Genomic DNA, 18,094 nt, shown 5'->3' on the forward strand with positions numbered 1-18,094 from the left:
GGGGAACCGAGAGCCCGGGGGCTGCCACGCGTAATCCCGAGCACCCTCTCCCGAGCACGTTTATACTGACCTTCGGGGAACCGTGCGCCCGGGGACTGCTGCGCGCAGCCCCCGAGCACTCTCTCCCGGGACTTAGCTCTTCTGATCGTCGGGGGACTAGGGTGCTAGGGGCCAACCGGGCGCTTCCCCGAGCACTTTCTTCCTGGCACTTAGCTCTTCTGATCGTCGGAGGACTAGGGTGCTCGGGGGCGACCGGGCGCTTCCCCGAGCACTTTCTTTCCGGTACTTAGACTTTGCGGGTCATCGGGGGACTGGGGTGCTCGGGGACCAAGGACTGTGGCCCCGGGCACCTTCTCCCGGAACTTAGACTTTTCTCACCTCGCGAGGGGAACCTCGTGGGGTGGTGCCACGTGGCGGACAGCTGGCCTGGCCTCGGGACTCAAGGACCCCCGGTTCCTGATACACCGACATAGTTGATAGGTGAAAGATCAAGAAAGTATGCATTGTCACACTTCTTTATGTGACTGTATATCATTGCACTTTGATATGAACTTAGAAGAAGTTGTGTATGATTGTAACCATTTTCTGAATCTTCTGATTTTTTTTGGACATAGGCTTGGTATGGTTGGATAAAATAAGGTTAATGGTGCATATAATTCCTTACAAAATGATATGAGATGTTCTTGACAACACAATTGGTATCTTGTTACATGTGATTTTAATCAAAACAATGAAATACTTTTTGTATTCATATTTTTAATAGCATATAATTTGAGAATTTGAGTAGTTGAGATTGTGAATCATGCCTTGCAAATAAATAATTAATTATACTTGGTAAGTTGTGCTCACACTATATTTATACATGTATAGATGGGTTGGTGCAGATATTATTGATAGTGTGGCTTGGTCGAGTATATGTTATATATATGCGGCTGATATATGTTGCTCATTATGATAAAAACAACAAAAAGATTTGATTCTTTCTTTTGAATTTTCGATAAAATCGTTGCTAAGGGGGGGGGGGGGAGAGTTGCTCATTTCGGGAAAGATTTTTTGTTTTTCTCAAAGGGGGAGAGATTTTCCTTGTTGGAATTTTTTCTTGATTTTTATTTCAATTTGTGTTTGATTTTAAAATCAAATCATGTTTGTTAAGAGGTTGTCAATGTTCACTTGAGGGTTGTCAATATTTTCATCAAGGGGGAGATTGTGAGATTATGTGATGAAAAAATTGGTTTGAATAATGAAATTAGCAGAGCAAAATGATTTAGCATAATGGCATTATGATAATGTTCATGAGTTGCTAAGATATTGCTTAGATTATATTTAAATTGAGAGGGTGACAAAGAAAGTATTTGTGAAAGAGGTCAAGCATGAGCACTTGAGATTAAGACAAAAGGGTGGTCAAGCTAGTGGGCATGCAAGCGTGCATTCTCCTCCTATGGCAGCTCCAAGGCATGGTTCTTCCTCTCGTGGATCATCTTCATTTATTAAGAATGCTCTGACGGCTATTTTCAGAGTTTGTACCCACAATGCAATCAAGATCAAGGAGCATAAGGACTACACCAACTTGAGAATGAGAAAGCTTGAAGTGAGGTAAAAGGAAATTCATGCTCATTTAGGAATTGAGCCTCCTTGCTCACCGGTGGCTTCCGAGGAAGAAGTTAGTGAGCTCGAAATGTTTGATAATCCTTGGGCTTGGTATAATGAAGCTCAAGCTACTGCTGCCAGTGTTGGCCCATTGCAGGATCTAGGATACCGGCTAGAGGCGGGTGAATAAGCGGTTTTTAAAACTAATTGCTAAGCGATCAACGAAACTTGAGGAAACAAACTAAAGATCACTAGAGCAATATGAAAACAACTAAGAGCTATGTCAAGGTTTGTAATCCTAGGGTGACATACAACATTTATATTCTAGGAAGATAAATTGCATAAAGTAAATTGCTCAAAGAATGACACATGAAATTTATCCTGTGGTATCGGTGATTTTCTTATCACCCCTAATTCATGTTGAGATTCTAACCACTTCTTTATCAAGTATCCAATTCTCACATGAGAAAGGGCTCACACAGAGCAACTTGATATTAAACCGGAATAGAACAAAAACTATTCAATACCTTGATTCCACTAAAGTAGCACTTAGCCTCTCTGGCAAGGCATGATTAAAGTCTCTTTTAATCACCACCGTGGCTCCTTCACAATCTTCTTTGAAGGGCTCAACAGCGCAACAACCTCCAAGCCGTCTAGGAGACGGTAACCTCCAAGAATAACAAGTCGATGATGCTTGCTTGAAGGATCACCAGTGCCCCAATGCTCAAACTCTTCAAAGTTATACACTAGATACTCTCACACTCTAAAAAATGCAACTACTAAGCCAAGAGAGGGAGAGCATGAAGGCAAGAGCTCCAATGAGCTGTATTGAAGTTCTAGAGAGCTTACTTGAAACAACAAAGCTCTTATTTATAGCCCACACTCAAGAATATGGCCGTTGTTGTTGATTTGACACATCTGCGCACTGGGTGGTCAGACCGCAGCTCAAATGGTGGTTGGACCGCCGCAAATACAACGACTATAAAAGTCGTGATGATAACTTTAACACATGTCTGGCGATCAGACCATGACCCCTCACGGTCAGACAACGAGCAGGGAACAAAGTGCCAAAACTCTCTGTACCCAGGGCGGTCAGACTGGCCATGCCGGCCATCAGACCGCTAGCCAGATCGGAGGGTCTGAACCCCTCTGTTCGTTTGGCGGTCGGACCGACACACTCTTTGGTCAGATTGGGACTGAGTTCTACTAAGTATCGATCAAGTTTATACAGCAGTCAGACCAGCCTCTCCGGCGGTCAGATTATCACAGCTCAAAAACATCCCAAAGACAACATTTCCTTGGTTTCTCTCAAATTAAATTTTCCACTCTATATAAAATGCAAGTTTGAGCAATTATGACACTATAGATATCTCAAGTAAACGCACATCAATCTCTCTTAATAGTACGGCACTTATCCTATTAATTCAGTCAATTTATCTTCTCTAATCTCCTATGATCGGCAAAAAAAAAGCCCTACAATTATACATTTACCTTGAGCTAGCCATTTTCATGTTTTCCACCCATGCATCTTCTAGCTCCGCGACATATTTATGACTAATCTTTTCATAACTTATTCAAATATGTTAGTCCACAAAAGATATATTGTCATTAATTACCAAAACACGAATTAGGGGCCTAGATGCTTCAATTTTCCTCTTTTTGGTAATTAATGACAATAACACTAATAAGTGATATGATTTAAGTTTTGAGCTCACTTTTAGCGATTAGCATAAAGAAGACTCAAATGTGAGTTTATATAGTAAGAAATTCAATGATATGAAATTAAATAGACAATTTGCTATAAAAACTCATGTCAAGGTAAGCTCCCCCTACACATATTCCCATAAGATTTAGAGTAAAACAAATGGCACAAGTTAAAAAGTTGAATAAAAAAATTGACAGAGTTTACCTTGTATATATGGATCCGAAGAAAGAGATATGATCAATATAATCAATAAGATCATAAAAAACATTTTCCTCAAGACATCCAATAAAAATGAGAACATATAGATAGTGATGAATATGGAGATAAGCAAATAAGCATATTTCATCACATTACAATACTTAAAGAAACAAAGATGCAATGTCGTTCATTACAATGCTTAAAGAAATAAAGATGCAATGTCGTTCATTACAATGCTTAAAGAAACAAAGATGCAATGTAAGATAGTTGTCTCCTTCACTTCTTCCAACTTCTCTCCCTTTGGTATCAAATACCAAAAGGTCTAGTCATCCTGAGGAGGAGGAGGAGGACGAGGACGAGGACGAGGACGAGGATAGATACTGTAGAAATGATCAGAGAAGGTAGTGAACTGATCATCAAGCCACTGTTGTCCAAGAGAGAGTTGTGAAATATTTCATTCAATTCTTGGTTCTGAGTATTGAGAGCAGCAATGTCCTCTCAAACCAGGGAGATAGACTGATGAGTAGATTGCAATTATGTCATCATAAGCTGATAGAAGTTCTGCTGCAAGCTAGCCTAAAAAGAGTCCAAACTCTACTGAAAATCATGCTGGATGGATACCATGTAATGATTAAAGAAACTAGCTGGAGGTGTCCACTAAGGAGGAATGTTATATTGAGGTTCCTCATGCTGACCTCCCTGAGCTGCAGGAGTATCCTGACCACCCTGATCTCTATTCAGAATGCAGCAAAATAAAGATTTGGAGTTATGCTCACTGTGATATCATTAATAGCCTTCAGAATGTACTTGACCACATCAATTTTTCTTCTGTTCACGATATGATTAATTATATTCCAGTAATGGTCCTAAATAGCATCACTGTTTTCACGTTTTGGAACAAAAATGGCTCTTACAATCTTATTGATCGTAGCGGGAAGCACCTTCAATCCAGTCACTGTCCCAAGTGTGACTCTAGGAATAACCCCCTGTGACTCATAGAAGGCACTCCACATATTTTCAGCCAAATAATCTTCATTATTTATATCAATAGAGCCATAAACAAGATCATAAGGGGTTCTCACATCACTTGCAAAATCCCTAAATGAAGCTTCATATTTTCTGGATCCTATCATCCGCTCAATTTTCTGAGACTCATGAGAAATCCCAACTGTTGCATAGAATTACCTGATGATAGTGGTATTCCAATTACATTTGGAACTCACTAACTCATAAAGATCTAGTTCTTAAAAGATACAAGCTAAACCATCCATGCTAGGCTGACTTCTCACATAATCTCAATCTATCAATTTATTCAAATATTTTCTTATTCAGAATATAACTATAGAAGTCATCTTGTTGCACCATGGTATAAAAATGTGGTTGAGAAACATCATTTTCTAGAGCATATTGATAGATGTTTCTAGCTCTAATATATTCAATTGATGTCTAAGATTTTCTATACCCAACATAAGCTTGATGATTAATTTCAAGATCCTCATCACTGGCATATTTCATGTTATGATCAACATTACCGACAAAAAACTATGTTTCCTCACCAATATCTTGAGATGGCATACAATCAGAGTCATGGTGATCATCCTTTGAATCTGAGTCCATCAATTTTTTCTTAGCCTTACCGCGACCAGCCACAATCTTTGTCAACCTCTTCCTAAAGCTACTTCCACTTCCACTGATCATATAAGATGTCATAAGGAATTAGATAAAGGAAAAGAATTGATACAAGATGAAACAGTGAATAAATCAGCTTCTGCCGCTGCTAGCGGTCAGATCGGCACAAGCTACAGTCTGATCGTGAGCACTCAAATAGATCTAATTTGATGGATTTTGAAGAAATTAGAAGTTCCAACCAATCAAACTTTGAGCGTAGCCTAATTTAGACCATAGCAAACCATTACATTCAACTTTATCTCAAATTCACGTCTCATAAGATGGATCCTCTCTTTCAAACCCTAAGCATATAAAATAAACCTTAAAATCCACAATGAAAGGAGAGGGAATAGAGAAAATACCGAGAAAATATGGTGGAGGAGTCCGCGGTTGGACCGGGGATGGTCATAGATCGATCGGGGATAAGGGACTTGGGCTCCCTTGAGTTTCCCTGGAGGGCACGAGTTTGTGAAAGAGGAAAAGAAGAAGTGCTCGGTTGGGAGAGATGGGGACTAGAGGAGAAAAGAAAGAAGATCGATGTTGACTTAATAGCCGCTGGCTGTGAGACCAATACTCGGGGTGGTCGGACCACTAGAGTCCAGAGGCTCAAAAAGTTTATGTTTAGATTTGATGGTTAGACCAAGACTTGGTGCGGTCAGACCACGAGAGCACAGAAGGGAAAAAACTCTGTATAGATATGGCGGTCCGACCCGGGGGGGGGGGGGCTTTCGGTCAAACAGCTGGAAAAAGATAGCTCCAGAAATTCTAGATTTAGATATGAGACGAGATATGATAACCATATGAAATTTAGAGGTATGAAATGTGATAGAACCATATGCAACAAGACATAAACACAATCATAAAAATATAAGCTTGAATTGAAATTGTGTAACAAATTTACATATTCAAAAATGAAATAAACATAAACAATATGAGCATGTGAATCAAGGTATGACTGCTAAAACATATAAATGTGCAAAAATCATGTGCTCATTGTTTCAAGCAACATTTAAGAAGTTAATGACATTAAGTTCATTTCTCAACTTGTAAAAATGACTCTCATCTAAAGGTTTTATGAAAATATCCGCTAACTGATCTCCGGTCCGCACACTATCTACTAAGATATCGTCTTTTGCTTACATGATCTCTAAGAAAATGATGGTGAATATCAATATGCATGATTCTAGAGTGTTGGATCGGATTTATGGTTATTTTCATGGCACTTTCATTACCACACAAAAGAGACACTATTTTGAACTCAACTTCAAAATCTAACAAAGTTTACCTCATCCATAGCAATTGAGCATAACAACTACTCGCGGAAACATATTCCGCTTGGACGGTAGAAAGTGCTACGAAGTTTTATTTCTTGGATGACCATGAAACTAGCGTTCTTTTAAGAAATTGGTAACTTTCGGAGGTGCTTTTTCTATCTACTTTACAACCTGTATAATCGGAATCTGAATATTCGATTAGCTCAAACTTAGCATCTTTTAGATACCAAAGCCATATACTAGGAGAGCATTTTAAATATCTCAAAATACGTTTAACGACCATCAAATGACATTTTTTAGTGATGTTGAAACCTTGCACACATGCACATACTAAACATGATACCAGGCTTAGATACGGTAAGATAAAGCAAACTATCTATCATTGATATATATAGAGATCCGATCAACCTGATTCTTATGAGAATCATTTCGTATGATTTTCTAGTTTATAAAAAAAAAATTAGGGCAATCTAACGGTTGGTTTTTCCTATATATCTTTTTTTAGTGAGTGATAGTAGTCCGTCTTCAACTGAATTTCGCAAATAAATTAAATATTTGATTAGGGTAATTTAAATTTAAAATTTAGCTTCTACAATCATTCACCCCTCTCTGATTAAGTAATTTATGGATATCCGATCCTAGTAAATATATCCCACAAGTATCAAAGATTATCCAAATTTTTAATATTTATTTTTATTTAGATATTGGATGGATACATATCCACCATGTATCTGACGTATTTTGATATCTGATATGGATACGTAGCCATTTAGAAGTATCGTGTTTCAGAGCCGCTCCCATGGCCAGCGGCTGTCGCTCGCCGCATGCCGCTGTCCAGTCAAATAGAGAATGCGATGGCTGCCAGCCTGCCACCGTCTGACCTGCCCCAGCCGTTGCCTTGCCCATCGGATTCAAATGGCATCAGTTCCGAAGGACGAAGGAACAGCAGCAGGGAAATTGAAGCAGATACACTATCTTCCTTTCCATCCTGTTATTGCTAATACTATGTCAAAGTCACAGAATGAAGTGTTCATGAGTTGTGTTTGGTACTTTTGTGAGCGTTCGCATTATGCATTTCCCATTTTATTGCTTGTGGTTTATTGGTTGCGAGATGTGTTGCAGGCTGCGATGCGAAGGGATCCTATGAGAAGTCATCGTGATTTTAATCCGCCGTGAGCCGCTGGACCTAATGGATTTAGTGCTACAGTATCTCGTGTATAGTAAAATTACCTTCTTATGAACAATACCGATGCTAGCTGCAGTATTTGACGGTGGAGTGCTGTGTCGTCTCTCATATTTTACTGTGCGGTCAGGGGATTCGGATGCGGTTGCGATTTGCAAGCTCCCGTTTCACCCCATAGCTCCGAGTGGCTAGGACGACATGGTGGAACACCACCTCCCGATTGATTTTGCGCATTTCTGGTGTTTGCGTACTGAAAGCTGTTTTCCATGATGTTATAAAATCTGTACGCTCATTGTGGTCTGACTATTGTCTTAGGTGTGTGATATGTGGTTGTGTCCCCAAAAAGATACTGGTAAATGGGGCATCTTTCCGGGGAGCAAGTAATTTTACTTCTTATGCAAGATAACTAGCACTATTACCGAAAGTACCACCAGTTCAGCTGCTATGTGAATATCGTTGTTTTACGGTTGTTATCCATATCCATTATTGTACCTGTCGATTTGTAACCTAAGAACCTACTCATTTCAAAAGCTTGTCTATGCCTTCTAAAAAATGTGATGATTTGCTGTATAACTAAAGTTGTATTGTGAAGTGGCAGGTGGAGGTCTGGAGAATAAGTGGTTTATTGACTCTGGTTGTTCGCATCATATGACCGGAGATTCATCATAGTTCTTCAGCCTCACATCCATGAAGCGACACGAGTACATCACATTTGGGGATGATTGGAAATGAAGGGTGAAAGCCAAATGTATGATAAGGATGAATGAGAGTTTCACTCTCAAGGATGTAACTTTGGTGGAGTATCTGAGATACAACATTCTCTTTTGTATCTTAGTTGTTGGATGAGGACTTAAAAGTGCATTTCAAACACGATCCTTCTCAAGTTCTCGATTCTTCTAGCGCTTTGATTTGCAAGATTTCTCAAGTTAGGAGAGTTTTTGGAACTAATTTTTCTAAGTCTCATTTGAGTGTTTTAGGCTTGATTTGAGGATTACCTAAGTTCAAGTTTGAGAATAATCTTGTTTGTGCTCCGTGTCGGCATGGCAAGATGGTTGTTGTCTCCCACCCACCATTCAATCTGGTTATGACTGAACGATCGGGAGAACTTCTCCATATAGACACTGTTGGTTCTTCTCGAGTTCGTTCGGAGGGTCGGAAGTGGTATGTTCTTATCATTATTAGTTATTTCTCTCGCTACTCTTGGTTCTTCTTTCTTGTGAGTAAGGATGAAGTGTTCTCACACTTCCGGAGCTTAGCTTTGAGATTGTTCAAGAAACTCCCTGGTGCATTGAAAGCAATTCGCAGTGATAATGGTATCGAGTTCAAAAACTATCTCTTTGATACTTTCTATCTTGAGCATGGTATTGAGCATCAGTTTTCTACCCCATGTGTTTCTCAGTAGAATATCGTGGTTGAGAGAAAGAATAGGACTTTGGTTGACATGGCTAGGACTATACTCGATGAGCATAGGACTCCTAGAAAGCTTTGGGCTGAGGTCCTTAGCACATCGTGCTACATCTCAAATAGTATTTTCTTACGCTCGATCTTGAATTTAACTTCTTATGAGTTGCGCCTTCAATCACTTGGATTGTCGGCGCAACACTCTCTAAACGAATCAAGAATGCATCACATAAACAAGTGAACGATGAAGAAGTGTGCATATGATGCATGCTCGAACAATAATAAAATGACATGTTTCAAAAATATTTGCAAAGGAATGCTAAACGATCCGGGTTAGAAAAGGTTTGAACCTCGGGTAAGATAGCCTAAGTGCATAAAGCTTGGATCTACTAGTAGTTAGACCGATGGTATAGTGACGGTCAGACCAGTGGCGTGCAGAGAGTTTAGGGCCTTGGTGGTTAGACCAATGGTATGGTGACGGTTAGACCAACGGTGGTGGTCAGACCAACAGCTAGCGGTTAGACCGACCCTAGTGGCGGTCTGATCCTGACTATTGGGTTTTGTTATGGTTTTGAACTAACTTATTGGCGGTCAGATTGGCCAAAGCTGCGGTCAGACCGTGAGACTCTACCGGCGCCACTTGTAAGGCCACCAGCGAAGGCTCCGACGAAACCTTAGACTAGGAGGGGTATCAAAGTACTCCACAAGACTAGAGGAATGTTTTCTATGATTGTTCAGACAACATGCACGGTCCAAACACGTGAAACCCTGTGGATGAGATCTAGATCTAGGTTTAACTTGGGTTTCTTAGCTGAATTCAAAACAACGAGTGACTAGAGCTAGGAAATGATGGAAAACAACATGGGAAGGTTTACCTCAGCATAGGGGAACTTCCAATTGGATTGGTTCACCTCGGGGAGGCTTCGATTTGTGGATCGAGCCTCAAAGCGGTCGCTAAGCTTGAGATGAAGAAGCCCAGGGAAAAGCATCTCCGACGATGGAGAAGAGGGGGAAGAACTCAGGGAAGCCTTCGGGCAGCTCGAGGAATTCCCCACCGTCGATCTCCGATCGTCGGGGTCATCCTCTTCTTCTCTCTCTAAGGTTTGGGTGAGGGAGAGAGAGTGAGAGAGAAAAGAGAAAAGAGAGTAAGAGAGAGTGGTCGACTCACTTAGATCGAGCCTCTGAGCTTTGGTGGTCAGACCATGAAAGCTCCTGGTCAGACCACCGAAAGCCCATATAACAAGCCTATGTGGTTGCCTCTGGCGGTCAGACCGCTGGGGATCCTAGTCAGACCGCAGAAATAGTCTTTTCCTTTTTCTATTTTTCTTCTTTTCCAAAATATTTAGGACTTTTCTAAAGAGCTCTAGACCATCTCCTAAGTATTTTTGAACACGTTTGAAACTTAATTTAATCAATAAACATGTAGAAACAATTGCCATAATGATTATGCCGCTTAATTACACGATTAACGTTTAGGGACGTGACAACACCGGCGAACATTGTTGTTGAGAAAATCCATATTGGTTGATTCGGGGAAGTAACAATATCTCTCTCCCTCTCTGCTTCCGTTTTTTGTGTGGAAGTAGTAGATATCATGTATATGACAAAATGAACTCCCTCTGTATTGAATAAATCGATATTGAGTTTTTGCAAATGTTTGTTTTGTGCATCAAATTTGTGTTGTTGCAAATTATCTATGAGATTATTGTAATTAATATTCACCGCTGTGAGATGATTGCAACGAAGGTGGCATCGAGCCGCCTCATTTTTGGTAAATTTTTCTTTTTTTAATAGAAAATGGTAACATTGTTGGCTAATGATAAAAAATCAGCACTGATAGTGTGAATATCAGTACTGATTTTTTTTATGGACCGCGACCAAACCTATTAAAACATGCGTATAATTTGACTACCAGTGTTAGTTCAAAAACTGACACTGATAGCATTTTTGAGCCAACACTGATAACCATTTCTATAGGAGTGGTGATAGGGTATGATTGATCCTGAGGCCATTTCATAACCATGTAATATTTTGTACTCCCTCCATCCCAAAATATAGAGCATATTACAATTTAGAAAAGTCAAACTTTATAGATTTTGACTAACAATTAATCAAATTATATGCATGTTTTATTGTATAAAGTACAAATATTGTATCAATAGATCCGTATTTTATAGATCTTTTAATATAATATTGATTTTATAGCAATTGATAATATATTGCAAAATAAATTAATTATCAAAGTATACTTTCAAAGACTTTTTAAAATCCTAATACACCATATATTTTGGGAAGAAGGAGTATTATTTTACTCTTTAAATACACCTATACGTACATGAGTATCCTTCTCTATCGTTCTCAGCTAAAAAAATTTTGGTTCTTACGCGAAAATACTAGCAGCATTAACTTGGATCAGGAAATACTGTCATCTCATATTAAGAGGAATATAATTAATTCTAGCTTGTTTGGTACATTAATCGATTGGTTTACTAATACATTAATCGAGTCTGTATATATTGCCCGTCAAGATAGCCCTTTTTGCTCACAAATAACCAAGGAAACAAATTTTGATCTAATCGTGCATTTGGTTAATTTTCGACGTGATCGCATGCATATCTAGCTAGTCATACCAGAATCTATGCATCGTGTTCATGACATGCATGCTTAGTCCACCAGCATCTTACTCTGCGGACAGGGTCAACATCGCCGACAGCTCTATCTCATGCGACTTGATGATTTGATGCCGGATCAAACATAATCCATGTGATGGACGAGGAGGACCTACTCAAGATGCTCAACCAACTCAGGAATTCAGGTGTCACCTGGCTCTTCCAAAATGCTCTCTTCCGAAATTTCCGTGCGATCAGCGACAAAGAAAGACCTTTAGATTAAGACACATTATTGGCTTAGATTAATATTTTCACTTGTTCGATTGCAAATTTATGCGAGATCTATAAAGTTTTCCTGGAGGAGTAGTAGGAGTAATAGAAAAAAAATCATGAATGTGCTTCTTTTTATTCAGGCCAAAATTTAGGATTAAGGACTTGTTTGGTTGGCTAATCCAGTGTTCTAACACTGGGCCATTTGTTATAGACAAATATATTTTTTTCCTTCTTATCAAACATGTGGGGACTGCTCTAGTGTCATTACAAAATGTGTGGCTTGTAGTATTCGAACTCCGCCAGAAACACCACGTGAAATGCAAATATACCTCCTCGTGTCTTGCACATCGCAAACTCGGAGTCGATACGAAACACGAAAATTTTACAAGAGTATCTAATGTCATTCTGAAGCTCCGAACAAAACAAGAACGCGTGGCTCGCTCGCGAGTTTTACGCGTTTAGCGAGGATCTATCAGGCGTATACGAGTGCATGCGTTGGATATATGTGATATGAATTTGTTGTGTGCGTCCTCGTGAGTAAAAAACAAAACACGACGCCAGCATGGCCAAACACAGTGACCACCCGTGCACACTGGTCAATGCGACAGCAGTACACGTAAGCCAGCACATTTCGCCATTGGAAACACTGGCCGTGAAGCTCACACTAGTCTCCACTCCGGCTTTTTACCTGATTTGACATCGGACATGACGGCCACCAGACCTCTCCTCTCCTCCTCTCCTTTCTTTTCCTACTCCCACTGCCCTACGCTACACTATGCAATCTCGTCTGTGTGCGACAGCCACTCAACTCCCACAGCCTGCCTCCTTTTCTTTTCGTCTCTACAGTTCTTGTTCCCGCTCCTTTTATTTATTCCCCAGTTCCTCTTTACTACTGCAAAAGATCTAAGCTAAAGGTTAACAAATCTCCATGCTTAGCCCTAGCTAGCTGTTCTCCTCTCTGTCTCCCTCTTCTTCCTCACCTAGATATAAAGAAACCTAGCAAGCTGCTGATGGAGGATCTCTCCGATCTTGGAGGCCGCGGCCACTCGGGTGCTGCAAGGCCGCCGCCGCCTTCATTGCGGTCTTCTTATAAAGTCCCCGTGCAAGTCTACGCCGTCCCTAGCTCAGCTGCCAGCGGTGGAACTCGAGGTCAAGTTGTTGCACCTATGGTGCCTGCGGCTAGAACAGGCAGCGGTCACCTCGCGCCTCGTCTCCTCGAGGACGGCGATCGCCATGGCGGCCGCCGCGTCGGTCTCGACCCCGTCAAGGCCAAGATCGTTTCCCATCCTCGATACCACGGCCTCCTCGCCGCCTTCTTGGACTGCCACAAGGCATGCGCGCGAACACTGATCGATCACACACTTATACATGTGCTGATGTGCAACTGCAAGCACAGATGCATGATGTGGTCTATGAATATATGTTCATCCATTTGCGTTGCATGTGTTCAACTTTGTTAGGTCGGCTGCCCCCCGGAGGCGGCCGAGGAGATCTCGGCGGCGGCGCGGGAGCGGGTGGCGCGGCAGCAGGCGGCCGTGGGCGACGCGCGCGCAGGGCCGGACCCGGAGCTCGACCAGTTCATGGTACTACATAATAACATAAACTACTTCGCATGCATGCTGTGCTCCCAAGGATGATCGGGATGTGTATTAGGAGTATACGATTTGGGATCATGAAATGTGTTGTTGGATTAATCGTGTTGGTTTTATTAGGCTGTTTTGATGTGTGCACGTCTGTGTGTCGTGATCAGGAAGCGTACTGCGAGCTGATCGCGACATGGAAGGAGGAGCTGAGTCGGCCGCTGCGGGAGGCCAAGGAGTTCCTGAAGACGGTGGAGTGCGAGCTCAACTCCATTGCTAGTACTGGGCCACCCTTTGGAGCTCTCATCTCTGCAGGTATTGAGAATTTAATTGTCTAAATTTCTAATATGCCATTGCAAATTTTCCCAATCCTAGATCTGCCATTGCCTGTGTCTAATTTTCTCAATCGGATTTGCCATTCCCTGTGTGTCTAGGACATGTAGGTCCCGGGATCAGGGATTGAGAAATTTTGCAATGCCATCTGAGGATTTTATCCTATTATTAGTTAGTTCGTCTCAGCAAAAATAGTCACCACACAGTAGCAGATAGTATAAATGCTAATCAGGTTGTTTATCTTTTCTAGGAGAATAATCAGGTTATTTATTCCTGTGACATTCCTAGCTAGCATAACTTTCTTTGCATATGTATTTGCAAATAAGCGGTCTAAGCTAATTAAGCAATGCATTTCACAAGTCAAACACAGTGCTTCCTTAATGACCACTATTAAGAAATGCATTTCTCAAGTCAAACACAGTGCTTCCCTAATGACCAGTATTATATTGCCTAGGTCTATATGTGAGTTTACCAAGAACTTGCATTAGGGGTGTACTTGTTAGCGTAATCGTAAAGTGAACAGAGTCACTTGTCTACATGCTAGCTATGAGCTATATGGGGACTTGCTCTCACGTCTGGTCTTATCTACGTACGGTTCCTGACTGTAAAGTTTTGCTTTACTTATGATAAATGAGGACGAACTGACTGCCCTTTGGGGGCAAATCTTATGCTTGGATTGGTACCACTTAATAGGATGCAGGGCTAGCTCTGGGTATCGCCACTTTTTCTCGGAGTGTCCGAAGAACTGTAACTGTACTTCCTTCTAAAAAGATCAGACAGCTGTAGCATGCTACTTTTGGATTTGTGTCTTCACTAACTAGAGCATAAAATCGTCTAATTGGAACAGCTAGGTCATATATATACAGGAAAATTGGTGAAACCAATAATATATACCTAAGTAGTTACTACAAATGATTGTATCTGGTTTTCAATCTAGTGCATTAGAAAGACGCCTCTAGATGTTTTCCTTGTAATGTCCGTTTGTAAATCGTATAATAGTTCCTCGTAATAAATAGATAAATCGTATAATAGACTAGTAGTGTGATGACATCTCTCCGTTGTCTCTCTTGCGAAGAATGTTGTATATCTTTTCTACAATGTAATGTGCTTGACCATGTGACATTTTCTTTGTTGTACAAAGAGTGGAAAAAAGAAGCATCAGTTGCGTCACATATTAAATCTGCATCTTGTTGCATTTATTGTGTTAAGAAAACAAAAATTATTGTGAGATATTAGCTACATAGCATTTTTATGGGGAAACATTAACTTGAAGGAATGGAGAGCATTTGGCTTTGATTTTGCTATGGCCATACAATTGTATTTTATAAATAATATAAATACAACTTGTTTGTATTATTCAGTATACGACAAATTTGCAATGTAAGCTTGATTGTGGGAGCCTCTTGTAGGCTTATTGTATGATCATATTCATGAGCACCGGTGGCGGAGCTAGGATTTGTCGATGATTGATAAAATCGATTATGCAAATATTTATTTAAAGTATGGATACTTGGCTATTAGTTGTGTATGTTGAAGAGTAGGACACGCGATTTTATAAAGGTTCAGGCATCCCTTTAAGATAATAACCATACGTCTTGTGTTGCTGTGATTAATCTCAGAAGAATACAATTACAATGGAGTGTGTCTAGATCTACTCTTATGAATCTTAGCGAGTTCTCTTGTGTTCTAAATTCTAAAGTTCTTGTCGGATGAATCTGGTCGTGTCTTGAATTTGTTGTAGGTCTCAATGAGTTGTTTCTGCTTCATCCGACCTCGTATTACTCCTTTTTGGCGCTCTATTTTTTTGGCTTGTTCTTCCCTCCTTCACTTTTGATGTACCACTCCTCTCCTTTTAAGTCTCTAGTGTAGTCTTCCCATACTATATTGTCTAGAGGATTCTTTCCAGGTCGGGGATAGTTTCCGTGTAGAAGGCGATGAACTACCTGGAATATCTATGCATGCCTTATTCACCTTATGGCAGTTATTAATCCTATTGTACAAGGTGACATATATGTGAACGATGGTACTCTATCATCAGGATATACTGCATTTCTATTAATTCCTTAATTATTAACTATCAAATCCTCATCAAGATATTTCAAGTGAGGAATATTTCATAAACAAGACAAAATAGTAGATTCAGATGCATATATCGGGATTCTTATTAGCCTAAATCATTACTGCTTCTAAATTAGAATCTTATTTTCCAAAAGTTTCAGCGTTCAACTGACACGCCCATGCCCCACTTTCCAAATGTCCACTCCTGGGAAGTGCTCTTCAGTCTTCATAGTACAAGAATTTTCAAATAAGGTGAACCTAGTAGGAGGGAGCTTTGTGGGTCTACTAAAGAACAATAAGCGATCTTCTTGGAAAGGATTAAATTTGCTAAACATGGTACTATAATAAGATGTTTTCATGTGGCCTAACTAAAATTTTCATAAACTCTGATGCAATACAGCTAGATTATTATGAAGACCGACATAATATTCGCCATGTATAGTTTTAGCTCCCTGTTCGTCACATTTGTTATGAAATTAGTGTGCAGTAAGTCTTATTTGTATTTTTATGCAACTAAATGTGGTTATCCTAAAATAATAATATGACAAATACTTAGTGCAAAAAGAATATTGTAAATACTTTAGTGTAATTTATGATCAAATTAAGATGTACAAAATCGTAGCAGAACTATTTAAAAAAATGCACGATACATGCTGCTTCTTTATATGTCCTACTTATTGCAAAGAAAACTCCAGAGTCTGTACAATAAGTATTTTGCACTGTATCGTATCTTTCCTCGCTCATCCTATTAACTTCACTGGTATTTCTTTGGCCATCTCAAATTGATATTTGAATATTTAAAATCTAACCTTTGTATATAGATAACAGTTTTTTTGTTGACCAGTCAGAACATGTTTGTTTATTGAAGTACAAATTGATGGATTTTGAAAAATGTAGGAATGGCACCGGGTCAAACTGTTTATTACTGCATTCCACTTCCCTTTTATGATTTACATGAAAGGATCTTAAATTATTAATGTTTAACATGTGTTATGGAGTAGTCTTATGTATATCCGCAAAGAGAGCGTACAGATGCACCGCTCATGCATAAATAAGTTCCAGAGTTGTGGTGTTCAATTAAGAACCAATCAGTTTGTCACAGAAGCTATATATATGTTTGTAAATTGTAATACTAGGTACTACAAGGGAGAATATTGGCACGATCTATATTGAATAGTGTTACCAATTGATTCCATAATTGCAAGATCATTTCGTATTTGTGCATGGGTGATATTGCATTGTTTAGATAATGTTTTCCGTTACTGCCATTGCTCCTTTTCTCTAGTACTGTTGATTTCTGTGAGCCCTTAATCAGTGTCTTGTTTAGTCCACGTGTTTCGTTAATATATGCCACAGTTCGTTTATCCAATACTACTATTGATTCTTGCAAGCCCTGATCAATGTCTCTTTTGGCTGTAGCAGAAGAGAGAATTGGCCTCGATCCGTCAGACGACGAGCAAGAAGAAGGCAGTGGCATGGAGGCAGAAGAAGCTCTCGGCATCGACCCTTTCTCCGATGACAAGGAGCTGAAGAGGCACCTCCTCAAGAAGTACAGCGGGTACTTGGGCAACCTGAGAAAGGAGCTGTGCAAGAAGAGGAAGAAAGGCAAGCTCCCTAAGGAGGCCCGGCAAACGCTGCTCAGCTGGTGGGAGCTGCACTATCGATGGCCTTACCCCTCGGTACGCACAGGCAAATAAAGCTGTGGTTACTGGTTACATGAAAATTTAAGGTCACAATTCGTGTGCATATACTGTTGATGATGAGATGATGGAGGTGTTGCGGTGCCATGGTTGCATGCAGGAGATGGAGAAGATCGCGCTGGCCGAGTCGACGGGACTGGAGCAGAAGCAGATCAACAACTGGTTCATCAACCAGCGGAAGCGGCACTGGAAGCTGTCAGAGGAGATGCAGTTCGCGGTCATGGACGGTTTCCACCCGGCGCCGCAGAACGCTGCCGCTGCGCTCTACGTCGACTCCCGCCTCGCGGGAGCAACGCCGGCGATGGTCTATGCCCGGCCGGATCATGGGGCTCATGGCCTCTGGCATAACTAAGCCACTATCATGGGTCACGGCATAGCCTATATGTCGAGTATACAATTCTATCCGCCTTTGCACCATCAAACTCGTGCATGTCAGGACCGTAAGACCGGGTTATACGCTTGCATTTTGGGTAATGCTTCTGTAGCGGAGGGGTAAGTTACTTTGGAATAATCAAGAAAAGAAAT

General features: G+C 40.5%; 1 protein-coding gene across 1 annotated transcript; it reads left to right on the forward strand.

The window, feature by feature from the left end:
* The first annotated feature begins 12,627 nt into the window (after positions 1-12,627).
* Positions 12,628-18,094, forward strand: LOC133914158 (homeobox protein knotted-1-like 7). Its single transcript, XM_062357298.1, has 5 exons — positions 12,628-13,229; positions 13,359-13,481; positions 13,649-13,793; positions 17,289-17,548; positions 17,670-18,094. Exons 1-5 carry the CDS (start codon positions 12,909-12,911, stop codon positions 17,919-17,921), a joined length of 1,101 nt encoding a protein of 366 aa, XP_062213282.1. The 5' UTR covers positions 12,628-12,908; the 3' UTR covers positions 17,922-18,094.

Source organism: Phragmites australis, chromosome 4, assembly GCF_958298935.1.
Source record: "Phragmites australis chromosome 4, lpPhrAust1.1, whole genome shotgun sequence".
In the NCBI taxonomy this organism is placed as follows: Eukaryota; Viridiplantae; Streptophyta; class Magnoliopsida; order Poales; family Poaceae; genus Phragmites; species Phragmites australis.

Coding starts and splice junctions, on each gene's coding strand:
- LOC133914158 (XM_062357298.1), top strand. CDS start 12,909: ATGGAGGATCTCTCCGATCTTGGAGGCCGCGGCCACTCGGGTGCTGCA. Junction 13,482..13,648: donor CGGAGCTCGACCAGTTCATG/GTACTACATAAT, acceptor TGTCGTGATCAG/GAAGCGTACTGCGAGCTGAT. Junction 13,794..17,288: donor TGGAGCTCTCATCTCTGCAG/GTATTGAGAATT, acceptor TTTTGGCTGTAG/CAGAAGAGAGAATTGGCCTC.